Source organism: Poromitra crassiceps (assembly GCF_964638095.1).
Source record: "Poromitra crassiceps genome assembly, chromosome: 21".
Taxonomy (NCBI): domain Eukaryota; kingdom Metazoa; phylum Chordata; class Actinopteri; order Beryciformes; family Melamphaidae; genus Poromitra; species Poromitra crassiceps.
This window is the reverse complement of record NC_139638.1, coordinates 25,485,312-25,502,197: the sequence shown is the minus strand read 5'-3', so window position 1 is coordinate 25,502,197 and position 16,886 is coordinate 25,485,312. Positions and strand designations below refer to the sequence as shown.

At 44.6% G+C, this 16,886-nt stretch overlaps 1 protein-coding gene across 2 annotated transcripts in view; it reads right to left on the bottom strand.

Annotated features, from left to right (window-relative positions):
* Positions 1–12,456: 12,456 nt before the first annotated feature.
* The window catches only part of ass1 (argininosuccinate synthase 1), a 35,622-nt gene continuing 31,192 nt past the window's right edge, over positions 12,457–16,886 (bottom strand). For both annotated transcript variants that reach the window (XM_083657604.1, XM_083657605.1), the window contains exons 14-15: positions 13,748–13,813; positions 12,457–12,907 (exon numbers count right to left, since the gene is read on the bottom strand). In XM_083657604.1, coding sequence (XP_083513730.1) covers positions 12,844–12,907; positions 13,748–13,813 — 130 coding nt within the window. In that variant the 3' untranslated portion in view covers positions 12,457–12,843. The remainder of the gene's footprint in view (positions 12,908–13,747; positions 13,814–16,886) is intronic.

Genomic DNA, 16,886 nt, shown 5'->3' with positions numbered 1-16,886 from the left:
GTGGAATACATGCCCAGCTGGACCGGTCTTTCCTTTGGGCGAGCGTGGAGAAGTGGAACATCACTATTGGCACGCTTCTCTCCCTTTTAACTCCAGATTTCTTTTATATACCTCCTCCCGTCTCCCCTGGCTCCAAAGCACGGGCCACATGAAACTGTAATTGCTTCATAATTGGCCACGGTTCTGCTATGGACGCACATTTCTAAAGGCAGGATGCCCAACAGGGGATACGGTTTCATCCAGAGACCTCTTAGGTATCCGAGCCACGCAGCTTTCATTCGAAAACACAATTGTGTTTGTCTGTGGAGAGAGAGAGAGAGGCAGCGACTCAATGTTAGTGACACAAATACAGTGGAATCTGCTTATAGTGATCAGGGGTTATAGTGATCAACCGCTTAATATTGATCAAAAAGTTTGGTCCTGAATCATTCCTATACACATGCTGTTTAAATAATTCGCTTATAGTGATCAATACTATAATACAGTGATCATTTTTGGCCATGTCCCACTTGGGAACAATAAAAAAAAAAAAAAAAATGCACTATTTTTTTTCTTTTTTTTACTTACAAACTGCCAAAAATGAGCCGACGAGATACAGCAGCGATACTCGGTGCATGTCTGTCTGTATATGGAGAGATTGTGGCATTTCTGTCTGTGGAGAGATGGCAGTGTCTCTGTCTACACGAGAATGCTGTGTTTGAAACAGCTGGAGGCTTAACTTACTGTATGGATTTTTAAAGTCAACAACATTCCTTTACTTTATATGTACTGCATTCATGCAATACATATACAAATGTCAATTAGATGGTAATCTGCATGAGAAATAAAGAAAAAGAAAAAAAATCTGTTATAATGATCATCCGCTTATAGTGATCAATTTGACCCGTCGCAAGGTGAGAGGAGTGCACTGTATATTAGCCTGTTGTGTACTTCCAGATTGATCTAAATGTGTGTTTTTCTGTAAATCTGTCATTCAGAAAGGTAAATATCAAAAGTAAATGTGTAAATCAGCAGGTTGCTAACTTGGTTTGAAACCCTTTCTGTGAAATGAACACAAAGATAAAGATCCTTCTCCCAAGTATGATACAGAAGACTGAGGAAAAGGTAAAAAAAAAAAAAAAAAAAAAAAAAAACGTTGACTGCGATAAACAGTTTGACAGTTTGGAGATGCAGTAGTAGCATCATGGCAGGTGAAAGTTGACCATAAAGGACAAATAAATTTAAGAAAAAAAAATCTCAGACAGGTAGAATCCTGCCTTGAAACAGGAGGTTGACGGAGGAGAAAACAGACCAGCTTTGTGTAGGAGACACGTCTTGTTTTTTCTCCTCTCTTCACAGTTCCCTCCCTCCTCCTCCTCCATCAGAAGGCACTTTGCTTTGCCTCAGCTCTGTATCTGTATTTTAAATGACTCAATTACACGGGACCCCGCAGTGAAAATTACGGATGTTTTCCACTATTTCTCTCTACTGGGACACCATGACCCCTCCCTGGCTCCAATAACCCCCCCTCTCTTTCCCCCCTCCCTCCCCCCTTCCCCCTGGCCTCTCTCTCCCCACCTGTCCTCCTCTCCCACAGTCGCCCGGTGGGCTTGGCAAACGCTCGCTCTACAGTGTGTATCTGCGACTGAGAGGAAATAATAGCTAAATGGTTGTGTGTGTGTGTGAGCTGACAAAGAGTGTTTTTGCAGGTAATTCTTCAGCTGTCACTGCCGAACAAGCCATCGCAACAGTTCTTTTTTTAAATCACATGAGGCGCCGGGTCAAATCCAAACACCAGGTATGACAGAAATAAAAGCGTATCAGAACAAAGGCAGAGTTTTGGGAGATTATAGTCTGTTTTATTCATCCAAAGCAAACAGTGTTGTGGTTCCTTTTAAGCACTTTAGAGCCACAGCTTAGCGCGTACCATCTTTGATGGACTCACTCAGGCCATCCTCATGGTGCAAAATGGAAAGAAACGCTCAAGCCAAGATGGACCTTCTTTTGGTGTGACACTGAAAGTCACATGACGCAGAACAACATGGCTTCCTCACCTCTCTCTCTCTCACACACACACACACACACACACACACACACACACACACACACACACACACACACACACACACACACACACACACACACACACACACACACACACACACACACACACACACACACAGAGAGGAGGCCACAGATCTTCAATAGTGACACCAGACGCACTTCATTTATTGCCATCTAGTGGCTATTGGAATCCACACTGAAGGCACACATGGCACAAAACGACCGCTGAAATATATTTGACAGAATTAAGACTTGAGCTATGTCATTTTGTCAGTGTCTTTGGGTTAGATGTCTGACTGTCATTGATTGTGTTTCATGTTTGTTTCCTGTGCTCTTGACGAAATGTGATATTGCAAGTTGCTTTGGACAAAGGCGTCTGCTAAATCAGTGGTTCTCAAATGGGGGTCCGGGGACCCCCAGGGGTCCGTGGGACTTTGCAAGGGGGTCCGCGAAACCCTTTTTGTGTGTGCAAAAGCTTCATAAGGAAAATGTGTTATGCTTTAAATCTAAAATGGTTCATGGATTACATTCTAATCTAACAAACCTATCAATTTAAAAGTCAAGCACGTTACGGTGGAAACAATTAAGCTTAGCCCAAAATCACAAATCAGAATGAGGGGGTCCCCGGTATATTTTCCATCTTGTAAGGGGGCCTTGGCTGAAAAACATTTGAGAACCTCTGTGCTAAATGACACAATGTAATGTAAATGTAATGTATTTAATATTTTATACAAATGAAAGCAGAGGCAGAGCATATACTTGCTGCTAGGCCCTGTGATGCAGACCAAATAAACAAACCCAACCCAAAAGGCCTCTATCTAGGCTATACCCTCTGGTGCAGTTCACACATCAGTCGGGGAAAAAACCATATTATTGCATCACTATCCATCATAACACACAGCATAACGAGCAAATAACCAGCGCCATTAAACATTTAGACCATGGGAGGGATCCGTTAAGGGGCGAGGCAGACCGAGCTACCATGGAGAGCCACCTTGAGCCTGATGGGGCCCCTGGTCCATTCAGCACCACCATAGCAGAGCAACAGATCGAAGGACATAATGAGAGTGTGCCAGCAAACAGAGCCCACCAGTAGGCTCCTGGGAGAGCAGACAGGGGGGGGAGAAGGTTTGGAGGCTTGGCCGGGGCAAGAGCCAAGTCCCTGGCAACGAGAGAAGGAGATAAACCTATTGATTTGAGATAAACATGCTGCATTACTACTGCCCCCGGGGATCCGCGAAGTGGAGGAGGGTGTGACGGTGGAGGTGGTTTTGTGATGCAGCTGGTTATGGGAGAGACTGCGGAAGAAAAGAAGACTTCCTAAACAAAGGCATAAGAAATTGGACTTTGAGTAGGTCGAAAGGGCCTGTGATAATGTTTGCAAAACACATATACAGTATCCAGTGTTGGGGGTAACTCATTACAAAAGTAACATATTACATGTAATATATTACTTTTAGCAGTAACTCACTAATATAACTTATTACTTATAGGATTTCAGTAATATTATACCAGTTACTTTGTCAAGTAACTCAAGTTACAAATGGAGTTACATTTTATTCAATCAAAGCGCATATTAAAAAATCAATCAAATCCTAATCAAACTGTGTGTTTTTATACAAATAACCACTATAGATGACAATAACAAAGGAAAAGAATAACATTTAGAATTTTGGATTGTTTACACTGACTTCAAGAGGGTTGAAATTATTTTTCAGGATGGTTCCGGGGCAGCAATGTCATTCTGCTGCTGCTGTTGTTTTGGTGAAAGTAATGCAAAAGTAGTGTAATAAGTAACGAGTTACTCTACACAGACAGTAATATTGTAAAGTAACTTATTACTTTTAAATGAAAGTAACTAGTAATATGTAGTAAATTACATTTTGAAAGTAACTTGCCCAACACTGACAGTATCACAGAATAACTGGGATGTACAAGTGGGCTCCCCAGCATTGTATACTGAAGCAACTTGTATATCAGGCTCAACAGGTCAGAACAGCTGGGCCCAGAGAGTCAAGGATCTCTCCACAGACCAGACTGACATCCTTGTTTACTCAAGGCAACGTGGATCTGGCCTCACAAGTACCAGCAGCCATATATAGCTCACACAGGAACACTGCCGACTACGCCAAATGGCCCTGAAGCAGATTTGAGTAAATGTGGGTCTGGACTATGCGGTGAGTCTCTTGGTATCAAAGGATATCGATACCCCGTGGGAGAATTTATGGAGGATATGCGAGTAGAAAAGAAATAGAGAAACGGCTGAACTTCAGTTGAACCGATGGGCTGTTTGATGATGTGATGTAGCCTAGTAGAATATAAATGCAGTGAACTGTACAGCTTCACATACATTTCCTATAAGAAAACAGACCTAGATCCCACAAATGTACAGCAAATAATGATTTGAGTATCAGGATTGAGTCGAGATTTTACAATAAATATTTGTATCACAAATTTAACAACATATTTCCTATTTCACTAATGACCAAGACAAACACCAGAAAGGACCGACGTTTATACTTGTGTGATTTACAAAAGGTTCTTTTTAAATTTTAACGATGGAAAATATCAAAAAGTTAGCATTCAACTTTCAACCCAGTAATACTGTACTAATATTCTACCCAGGGATTAGATCAATGGTAATAGGTAACTTAATCTGGCATTGTAAAAGGTTATCGATTACCGTTAAACCCCACAGAGACGAGAGACTTGGGTCTAGTCAGTGTTAGTGCTAGTTGTTGAACTACATATTGCTGTAACCGGAGACAGGGAAGTCTTCACACTCATTAACCCTTTTAGATGCAGCAGGCAAAATATTTCTATTTTTCCATCAATATTTCATCACTGGCTCAGGCCAAACAAAGCTGGGGGCTTTGACCGTAATGGCCCCCCATCTGTCTATAGATCTTAAGGACATCACCGTATGGGTGTCCTTTGACACCAGAAAATAGGCTTCGACATCAAGGAGCAAATCTCACACAAACACACACAACACACACACACACACACACACACACACACACACACACGCAAAACACACACACACACACACACACACACACACACACACACACACACACACACACACACGCAAAACACACACACACACACACACACACACACACACACACTCCATGGATGTTAGCGAGCCTGGAAGGCAAAGTGTATTCCACTTGATTCTGATGGCTCCTCACAGATGGCCGTGTGATGCTCGAGCATCAAGTTTCAATGGAGTATGTATGGATGGTCATTTTATCTATAGAGAGCCAAAGTGAAACGTCACTTCCTGCTTCAGCACTGTACCAGAGATTTTCACCGTCCTACCGGTAATACATATAACTAGTACACTAAGGCGATCAGTATCTTGGCCAGTGGTAAATCTCTCACCGTCTCTCAGCTTTGAGAATGACCTCACCGTCTCTTCCAGGGTCCATTATCTTTCTGCACAAACCTCGGGGGACAGTTCCATTAACCCCTCACCGACTAAGTAAAGCAGCATTCACTGTAATCGGAAAGAACAAAGAAAAAGCAATCTTAATATTTTGCTGCATTGACAGTTTATTCCCATTTTTGCTAAGTGCTCCTCATACAGGCACAGCCACCTGGTGCTGCTGGTGCTAATGACAAAAACAGGAGAGCGAGTAAAAACTAAAAATCTTTTAATTCCCCTAGACAGAAATAGGAGCAAGTACGTGGACAGAGAGCATCCTCTGAGCTGAGGTGTTGATGTGTGAAGAGGCTCTGGGAACCTCTGGAGGTCAGACCTGGCTCTGTCCATGCAGCCCGCTGTGTAGAGTACCTGCTGCCCGGGGAACCGTGGAGACAGGTGAAGGCCAGGCCCGGCTCCCAGGGTGAGCACCAGACACAGGGGGGGGGACTGACGTTACAATAGGGCCTCCATACGGCTCCTTGGGCTTGGGTTACACACAAAATATAATGAAGGGGAACCACTTCGGCTTCTAATTGATGGTAATTGACTCCCCCCCCCCCCTCGCGGTCATTGTTCCTGTCTATTGTATGGCCACCCGTTTAAGAGAGGAGAGGTCAGCGAACACGGGACAGACAGGTAGACAAGGAGCAGGGATTGAATGACTGTGACATGTTCTGATGGGTCCGAGACAAGAGCCACTCTGATGCGCTTTGTTCCGTTATGTCCTTCTTTCCCAAATGAATATTGTGACGTCAAAGTCCAATTTTGGTGATTTTAACTTAATAGCCCCATATGTTCCGCTGTTCTCTGAGATCCACTCTGAATCAGCGTCACACAGCATTCCATGAGGAAATTGGGGGGGGGGTCGAGCGTTCAAAACGCTCTCCTACCCGTCTTGCTGACGTCCGATCGCAGATCCGAAGATATGATAATCTCCCTACGGAAGCCAGTAGTATAGGCGGGGGTGTTAAAATGGTATTCCTGCCTGAAACAACGGTTTAAAAGCAGTCTTTCGACAGCCTGTGCTGAATTTACAGCAGGGTGTGTTTGATCTTACTATCATGGTGCACCGCTTGCACGTGCCGAGCAAACAACATTGCAGAGTGATATGCACACAGATATGGCATCACAGTGATCAAATCCAGCGCACCTGGGAAGCAAAACATGTCATGAAATATGGAAACTCCCAAGGTTCCTGTCGGCACTGGGACGCTTCTCCTCTCCTAAATTCGGGCACAGGCTTGTTTCACGAAGGAATATCATTTTAACACCCCCGCCTATACTACTGGCTTCCATAGGGAGATTATTATATCTTTGGATCTGCGATCGGACGTCGGAGACGGGTAGGTGAGCGTTTTAAACGCTCCACCCCCCCAATTTCCTTATGGAATACTGTGTGATGCTGAATCAGGGTGGATCATCTCAGAGGAACAGAGAACAGCGGAACATATGGAGCTATTACTAGTGCAGTGCACTGTCAAACTAGATGACGGTTTTGAAGTCATTCATCTAGTTTGACAGTTATTGAGAGTTGATTTGAGTTAATGAGTTATTCATTTGAGTTAGTGTGGACCAGTGATGTCACTGGTCCACACTTTAACACTCAATAACTGTCAAATTAAATGACAGACTTCAAAACCGTTTACAGTTTTCTGATATACTACTGATGTTCTAATGATCCAAAGCTGGTTGAAAATGGGCGGAGTGTTCCTTTAATATTGACATGTCCAAAATGCACCGACACCAACAGTGCAGTGTGACTTTAAAGAAAGGATCCAATAATTTCTACTGGAAAGTTCTGAGTTCTGACCCAAAACTGCATGCAAACAGAAATTAAGGTTAAAATAAATTGATTTATTGTAAGCTAAAACACAAGTTAAACACAAGTTTACTCTAAAATGTGCAATTTTATCTAGAAAAAAAAATCATTTACTGGGCACTGAACTATAGATCTCACATGAGGCTATAGATATGCATTTTTTTTGAAGACCAGTCAGTATCTGGTGATAAAACTGCAAATTTTTAGTGTGGCCTTTTATTGTGAGCAGCCCAAGGCACACCTGTGCAATAATCAAGCTGTTTCATCAGCATCTTCATATGTCACCTGTGAGGTGGATGGATTATGTTGGGCAAAGGAGAAGTGCTCACTAACACGGATTTCAACACATTTGTGAACATTTGAGGGAAATAAGCATTTTGTGTGCATAGAAAGTCTTCTACCTTTGATCTCAACTCGTGAAAAATGGGAGCAAAATCAAAAGTGTTGCATTTATATTTTTGTTCAGTGTCTATTGAAAACGCATAAAACAAATGTTTGTCATTTTCTTGTTGAATTTAGAGAGACTATCGATATAAAGTGGTTGAGTAAAAGGAGAGAATACGTACGGCCTGAACCGTCTTAAACAAAGATCCACACCTTCAGAACCAGAACTTTCACTATTTCCCACATCATCATCAGTTTGGAGGCTTCTTGTCGCCAGCGGCCCTCGGCTCTCTGTCTCAAGAGGTCACAGCAGCCCTGAACAATAGCCTCCTTTGTGCGCGCGCTGTAAGAGAGTGACAAGGACTTGAAGGTTTCTTCCAACTGGGGCTCCCGAGCGAGGAGCACGGTCACACCGGAGCGTCCATTAGGGCTCCATCCTGTGACGCCGCTGACTTTCATGTAGCACTATTGTTACACTGCTCTCCCCAGAGAGGCGCACACAGAGTGGGTAATGAGGGGTAATTGGCGCGGGGTCGAGGATGATTAATTCCCTTGGTCAGGTGTCAGCCAGTTTTCATACCTGGCTGACTGGGTAGACAGGTAGGAGGGGGGCGGGGCGGAAGAGTGGCTGGAATATGAGATGCGTTTAGGTGAGCGGGGTGGAGGATGTGTATATCCAGGCGCGCGCGCACGCACACACACACACACACACACACACACACACACACACACTTTGATTGAAGAGGTCCGCATTTAAAGATCCCCTCCATGGTTTATATAAATAACTGTACTTTGAATAATAATTAAGTTTCTGATGTGTTTTTTCCAAACGAAAAGTCCAATTATCTTGTTCAAATCCTTGAAAGACAACTTTGAAAATGTTTTTCATCCTCACTAAAAATTTTGCCTAACTTTTGGAGTGTTATTTAGCCACCTTGCTGACAAGCTAGCTTGACATTGGTACCAATCGATGGTAGGTCGTAGGTCACCAGAAACTTCACTCTGGCTTTAAAACTGGGCCTCAGAAAGCCAATTTTCACAATTGTGATATTTACCGAATATTGCGATATTTCCGAAAAACGGCCCAAGCCAGAGCCTACTCCTCAGAGTTAATGTGTATTATGTAAAAACTGTTGTGTGTAAAAAAAAAAAGAGGAAGAAAAAAAGTGAATATTTTCTGGTTTCTTTACTCCTCTATGACAGTAAACTGAATATCTTTGGGTTGTGGTCCTGTAGACAAAACAAGGACGTCATCTTGGGCTTTGGGAAACACTGACCAACATCCATTTTCTAGACCAAACAACTAATCGATTAATCGCGAAAATAATCAACAGATTAATCGATAATGAAAATAATCGTTAGCTGCAGAACCTACCAGGATCACATCTGTCCAGAAAGCTGAGAGGTCACCTCAAGTGATCCTCCCCCCACCCACCAACCACTGAAGCTATATAGAGATTGATAGCTGTCTCCATCACCTCCTACCTCCCCTTCAGCTTGACTGACTCCTCTGAATACCTCTCCCTCCATCGCTTCATTCCAGCCGGGCAATTTTGGCCGCTGATTATCTTGCAACCTGTATGTGAACGGCAGCCGTAAATGCAGGGGGGCTGGCTGGTAATTGGCCGGGCAAAGACTGAGACGCCTGCCGCGTAATTGAGCGGGGGCCGAGGGGCTCTCGCAGGACTGAAAGGGTCTGAGGAGCCCTCAGTGCCCATTAGACCTGGCAGGGGGTCTCCTCTGCGCTCACGACGAAGCCCGTGGACTTCACCACCCAGCAGGGGGTCTCCTCCTGGGACCTCAGAGCGAGAGTGACACCTTTCAGTGGTGGAGGCAGGGGAGGGAGACGCACAGCAAGACACGGGGTGAGCTGCAGAGTCCTGCAGATTGTCAAAGGGTGACAGTGATATCGTTCAGAGCACGGGGGTGGGGGGGAGGGGACAAAATGGCTGAAACATCTCACAATATATGAATGTCAAGTGTACCTAAACCTCTCTCCTTTCAATTGAAATGCTGTTGTACAAATCCTGACGTCTGTAGTGGCATTTGGAGGAGGAGGAGGAGGAAAGCCGCAGTTTCTTTGAGGCCCGAAATGGTTTGAAATCGCATCAGACATCGCATGAAGGTTCGTCGTCGTTTAGATCTGGTCATTGACAACCTTTCGTTTCCTGTCTTCTTGGGGGACATTGTGATCTCAGATTGTGACTGTCCTGTAAGACGGCCTCATCTTCCTTTGGCGTCATTCAACCATGCAATGGAATCATCAGACCTACTGACTCTCACAAGATGGCTGCCCATACCATCACAGATCAGATCAGCATGTTTAACAGTTGGCAGTGGTCATTGGTCAAAGGAATCCATTGCTTTTCTCCAAATGTAAACCTAGGTGAACAATGACTCATCAGACGATTTGACTTTGTAGGGGTTCAGGTTTTGTGCTCCATACACCCAGAGGGGGTCCTAGGCATCTGGAGGCTCCAGGCCAAGCCACGAAGGAGGCCCCTACCGGTGGCGCCCCGAAGGGGCGCCGCCGGCGGGGTCCCTTCCGGCGGGGCCCGGGAAAAAATTTGACCTTTTTTGGACGTATTTTTGCCATATTTAGAGGCTGTTTGAAGTTACATCCCCCCACAGATTCAATGGGCATGACCCTCTGCATCCTCTCTCATTCTCTTTGTGAATCTTGTAATCTTTATATCTTTGTCACTTGTCATCTTTATATCTTTATCTTTGTCACTTGTAATCTTCATAATCATATCTTTATCTTTGTCATCTTTATATCTTTATCACTTGTAATCTTCATAATCATATCTTTATCTTTGTCACTTGTCATCTTTATACAGTAAACCAAATATAGATCACTCATTCAACTCAACATCAATCTACAAATAAACATCAATGTGTAAATAATAAGTAAACAATAAGGCACTCCCACAATACAAAGAAACATCAATAACTCAAATGAAGGCACTATCAGTGGACAGCGAACGGGCACTGCAATTTAGCATGAACAAGGAGCCACATGGCGGACGAATCCACCGCATGTAGAACACAGTATAAACGTCATTCCACACAGACAACAACAAATAATAACACTCACTTGTTCCTTGGACTAGAGATGTCAACGGTTAACCGTTAATCGATTAACCGTCGCTAACGTCGTTGTTCGGTTATTGCTGTCGGTCTATCAGTTAATATTTAAAAAAAAAAAAAAAAAAAAAAAAAATCTGCGAGGCCCTCTAGTGGACGGGGCTCCAGGCGGCTGCCTGTTCGGCCTGGTTCAAGGACCGCCTCTGCATACACCGGGTGATGCATCTGTGCTCATGAGCCGTTTGCAGCCCTGCAATAAATACCAGCTGTGTGGAGCTTGAGATGGTTTCACAGAGATGTTGGTTCAATTAAACGATTGTTTTTGGGCTTTAGTTTTGTGCTCAGTAACCATCCTGATGCTGTTAAATGTCTTGCAACTACTGTCCCTGTTGTCTGTGTGGTTTCTCTGCAGTTTGTTGCCCCCGTTGGTTGCCTTTGAAAAATCTCCCAAAAGTGGTTGTGATGGTCAGGCCTCTTTTAAAGCCGACACAGTTAGTGTCAGTTTAGTTAGCGGTAGTTCTGATATTAAATGTTAAAATTAAAATATTTATAAAACATGGATTTTCTTTTCCTCTATATTATTTAATGTAATGTAAAGCATTTAAGCATGAGGTGCTATATTTCTTTATATTACGTTCTTTTTGCCAATAAACTCTTAAAAAAAAGTGTAATAATGCACACAGCACATTTAGTCTTCGTCTCAAAATGCCTCTCCCTCCTCTCTCCATTCCTCCCACTCATGTCTCTCCCTCCATCCTCCTCTCTACATCCCTCCCCCTCATGTCTCTCCCTCCATCCTCCTCTCCATTCCTCCCCCTCATGTCTCTCCCTCCATCCTCCTCTCTCCATCCCTCCCCCTCATGTCTCTCCATCCCTCCCCCTCATGGCCCCATGTCGAGCAGGGGAATATACATACATATGTGTCCAATTGGCTTTCCTTCCACCTGACTTGTGCCATTTGAGCTCAGAAATAGCCTCATCACTTCTGCTCCGCTGGCTATCAGCGAGCTACCAGGTTGACTTTAGCCTGTGCCAAAGTCCTGCAATGCTCCCAGCTTCATCTACATAATTATTATAAATATGATACCATGCCCAAAGGGTTAAACAGCCAGGCATTAATAAATAGACAGGCTCTCGGTGCCAAAACGCGTCAACTATTAATCACCATCGCACTCAGATTCACAGATTAACGCGTGTTACGATAGAGACGCTGCATGAAATAGGCCACGGCCATCACGGGGGAAAGCTCTCCGTTGACTTCCACACACCAGCGTCATTTTCCTTGAATTAAACATAGCTAAAAGCTGTTGTGTGGTGGGGCTGCGCAGATGACAAATGTAAAAAAATCTCCAATTAATTTTTTTTTGTACTCCCGAGCAAAACAAGGAAGCCATTGAGAATTGGCGAGAAGAAGAATGTGGATCTAGCAGTCAAGGACGTAAGTTGGAGTGTTCATCTTCCGTATATATGATCTTTGTGTGCATCACGCAACCATGCACGCGACATGGGAGAACGCCAGGATTGGATTTGGGGGAGTTTGTTTCCCCCCGTTTTGGGCGTGCTTTCTGAATGACGACGCGCTCCGCAGTGTCTCTATGCTTTCTGCCTCATGTCCTTTCCCTATAATTAATTCTGTCAACAAATACAGTAAAAGAAAACAGCCGAGAAAGCAAAATACAATTTAGTATTTTATTATTATTATTCATTATTATTAACTAAAACATTTACCCATTATTGTTAAGTATTGAACTATTTATGCACATAGAGAAGCAGAAAAATCGTGGAATATAACAGACTTGGGGATACATACTCCTACGACGATGCCCATGCAAAACATATGTAAAGATCATCAGTACATCAAGTCGATTTTTGGTGAACCGTCATCTTGTTTGTCTTCAGGTTTCATATCTTTTGTCCTTGGTATCTCCTTGGCAGGAGTTGAAACGTTAAGGCCTTACAGCGGGAGTCTGGTACTAGTGTGTTTAGGTGCGTGAAACTAACCGAAGACGATAAGGCAAGAGGTAGACATTCAATAATGGGGGCTAGAGCTGCTGCTTGAGACGGGAGGGAGCGGAGAAGTTCACTTCAGCTCACTTCCCTTCTTGGTGCTGGATAACCCCTGCAGGCGGTGATGCTCTCGTAGCCTGTGGAGGAGAAACACGAGGGGGAGAAGAATCAAAGGAGGGAAGACATCAAAGATAGGTAAGTAACTTCATTTGGATCGTCTTGCCTACTGAGAGCATTTTGTAACATTTCTACAGCTTATTAGTTGACGTTCAACAATTCAACTGTTTAACACATGTTCAACAGATTATATAGAGTCTATGTGACAATTTGTGAACACACCAACCTACATATTACACTACAGTAGGTGCAGGTGTGTTGAACGAGAAGCAAACTGAATCGGTTTGTTGAATCTCAACTAATAAGCTGTTAAAACAATATCTTCAGACAAAGCCTAGTCTCGCTGGCCAGCCTCCCCTCCCGGCGCAGGTCTCCATTGTGGAATTGCGATGGGCGGCGCTTGGCGGCAGTGCCCTTGGAAAATAGTTTCCAACAATCCAACTTGCCGTTTTCAGCGTGTAGCAACGAGTTAGCGTGTAGGTTTCTGCCGTTAGCCTGCTAGCTAGTTAGCGTTGTTGTTTTCACTGAGGCGGCAGGGCACTATTTACAGCGACACACAGGGAGGAGGGAGCGGAAGCCGCTCTGATTGACATGGTCGGAGCCAATGACAGAGCTTGCGGACATCCGGCAGCGACTGAAACGGTCGCTCCGATGGGAGAGCGGCTGTAGAACAGGGGACGGCTTATCCCAGTTGCCTGTTTCCGTCCCGCCAGACTCCTCTCACGGTAGGGAGGGGAGGGGCATCTGGTGCACGCAGACACAGATGACTGTCAGCTGCAGCAGCGCACCACGGCAGAGTTGTAGGCACTAATTGTAATTGTAATGGTCAAGCACACAGTAAAGGTCTGAGCTCCACTGACCTGACGGCGTTGATCTTGATGAATCCAGATGCATCGCATGGATCATAGTCTCCTTGTACATCCATGCTGCAGCGAGAAAAGGAGGCAACAAAGAGGTATGAGGATCAACAGAAAGAGGTATGAGGATCAACAGAAAGAGATATGAGGATCAACAGAAAGCTCATCGCTCACGTTTCTGCTTCGATGAGAACAAACAGGAACAAAAGCAAAACTATTGCAGTGTTTCCCCGTAATACAATTATTGAGGCGTTTGGTATCAGTACAGTAAATACAAGAGACACGGATCCTCATCAACTACAGGGATAATCGTATCGTTTATTATATTCCGCTCTTTGGAAATAATGTTTCAATCAATTTCTCTCTGAACGCTCTTCTTAGCAGCACCGTTTGTCCCTGAATAAGAGAGAATCAATAAACAGAGAATCAAAACACACCTGCGCACACACACACAACAGACACACAACACCACAAATAACCCATTTCAAAACAACCCAATCGTATCAACTCCAAGCTAAGTGGACGAAGAAGGATGACTTTGTAACCTGGTGTGTTTCGGTCTTCTCCTTTCAACCCCTTCTCAAAAGTAGTCGATCTATATCTCGCGCTGGTGCGCGCTCTCTCTCCATTGTGTACAACAGGCTGCTTGTGGAGCAGTCATCTCCACTCCCCTGTTCCCCCAATGTGTTTGAGGGGTCTGTGTAATTACAGCAGTTTCTACCTGCAGTGCTCCATACACTCCCTCCCTCCTCCCTCTCTACACCGCCGGCACCCGAATGCAAAAGGTCTGCACTCGTCCCTCAAAAGCACTTAGCAAACGCAGGAAATTGCCGACAAATGATAGAATAAACACTATGAAAAGAACTAAATCATCAACTCTCAATACGAGGCTCCCCTACCTGCCACCTCAACGCCATTATTATGAGTGAGTGGGCTTCAAAGAATGTCGCCGTGTGAGTCTGCGTGTGTGTGTTTGTGTGTGTGAGTCTGCGTCTGTGTGTGTGTGTGTGTGTGTGTGTGTCTGCGTGTGAGTCTGTGTGTGTGTGTGTGTGTGTGTGAGTCTGCGTGTGTGTGTGTGTGTGTGTGTGTGTGTGTGTGTGAGTCTGCGTGTGTGTGTGTTTGTGAGTCTGCGTGTGAGTCTGTGTGTGTGTGTGTGTGTGTGTGTCGTGTGTGTGAGTCTGCGTGTGAGTGTGCGTGTGTGTGAGTCTGCGTGTGAGTCTGCGTGTGTGTGAGTCTGCATGTGTGTGTGTGTGAGTCTGCGTGTGTGTGTGTGTGTGTGTGTGTGTGAGTCTGCGTGTGTGTGAGTCTGTGTGTGTGTGTGTGTGTGTGTGAGTCTGCGCGTGAGTCTGTGTGTGTGTGTGTGTGTGTGTGTGTGTGTGTGTGTGTGTGTGTGTGTGCAAGCATGTGATGTTTGGTGTGTGTGTGTGCACGTGTCGTGTAGGAGTGTATTTGCGTAGGAGAAGCCATGCCGTGTAATTGAGAGCAGAAGTGGCGGATAGCGAGTTGGGTGACATTTCTGTCTCAGGTGGGTGCGGTGACGCGCCACTGTGTTAATGACACCGTTTACTGGAGCCCAGGGAGAGGCCACGGGACGCCTGCAGAGGGGTTCACTTTCACTCCCACATCGGGGAGTGTGTGTGTGTGTGTGTGTGTGTCTGTGACTGTGGCAGCTCTTCTCAGGTGCGAGTATGAATGTGTATATATATTCTTTGAGACCGCTGCTTCTAGGTCGTCAGGTACAATGTGTACATCTACGCATGTACTGCGTATAACGGAATCGTGTTTGAGTGACACAAATCTCGCCAGAAATGGCTTTGGCTTGCTAGAATATAATCAACAATTTAAAAATATCATTGTTAACGTTCAAATAATATAAATAAATGCACAAGTAATATCATTTGGATGGAGAGCTTGTGAAAATGTGATGATCAAAACATCAAATTGGTAATACGGTAACTATATCCTACAATCAAAAATAAAATGGAGCCGATAGTACTTGGGATTTCAGAATATTGTGAATGCGAATGCGACAGATTAGTGATGGTTTGTTTGGGGGTTGATGCTGGACTTCTTTATGGGGGAACACTGGACCCATCTGTCTGTGGGCCCGAGGACTTTATGATGTAGCAACCAGAGATGGTGACAGTGACTTGAGACTTTGACTTGAGACTCCTCCTCAAAAGACTTGAGACCTGACTTGGACTCGAGATATTGGGACAATCTTTATTTTATTTTTTATTTTATTTTTTGGTGCATTAACATTAAGGAAATGTCTGATGAGCTGAATGTCATTCCCTCCCTGATGATCATGCGTAACCTTGCATCTGGTGCGTGTGGACACAGATGACTGTCAGCTGCAGCAGCACACCATGGCAGCACACCTGCAGATGATGTGCCATGTGTTACCTTTGGCTATAATGACTTCACACAACTTAAGGCCCAAACAAAAGAATCGTTAAATGCAACGTCTGTGGTATCAAAATAAAGGATGCTGGAGCCACCACATCAAATTTGATCAGGCACCTGAAAATGCACCTGGATAGTTCAGTCACTTGGTAATGTGAAAGTTATGTAAAAATGGCCGGGTAACTTAATCGTCTATCAGAAGATAGAACACTCATCCATAAGAGACGTGAGACTTGACCTCATGACCAAAGACTCGAGACTTGATTTGGATTCTAGCTCAAAGACTCGAGACTTGACTTGGACTTCTAAGTACTGTGTACAGAATATACAGTCAGCCAGATGATGTATTTTCTGTCTTTATTGCTTGACAAACTCGACTAGAGAGCTGAATGGCTGAATAACTGTGTTCCCTCGTCTCCCTCGTTCTGACCTGCTAACTAGCATGACGCCCTGTCGCTTTTAAAGCACAGAGAAATCACCTCTCTCCTCTGGCTGAAGACGCCATTAGCTCTCTGACTCGAGGGTACAAGCGGAGTGTGTGTGTGTGTGTGTGTGAGTGTGTGTGTGTGTGTGTGTGTGAGAGAGTGAGTGTGTGTGTGTGTGTGTGTGTGTGTGTGTGAGAGTGAGTGAGTGAGTGTGAGTGTGTGACTGAATGGGAGATGGAAGGGGAGATGGGGAGACATATGGGGCTTTAGTTTGGTCAGTGCTGAGCTTGCCCAGGGGGCACCAGGGGTCA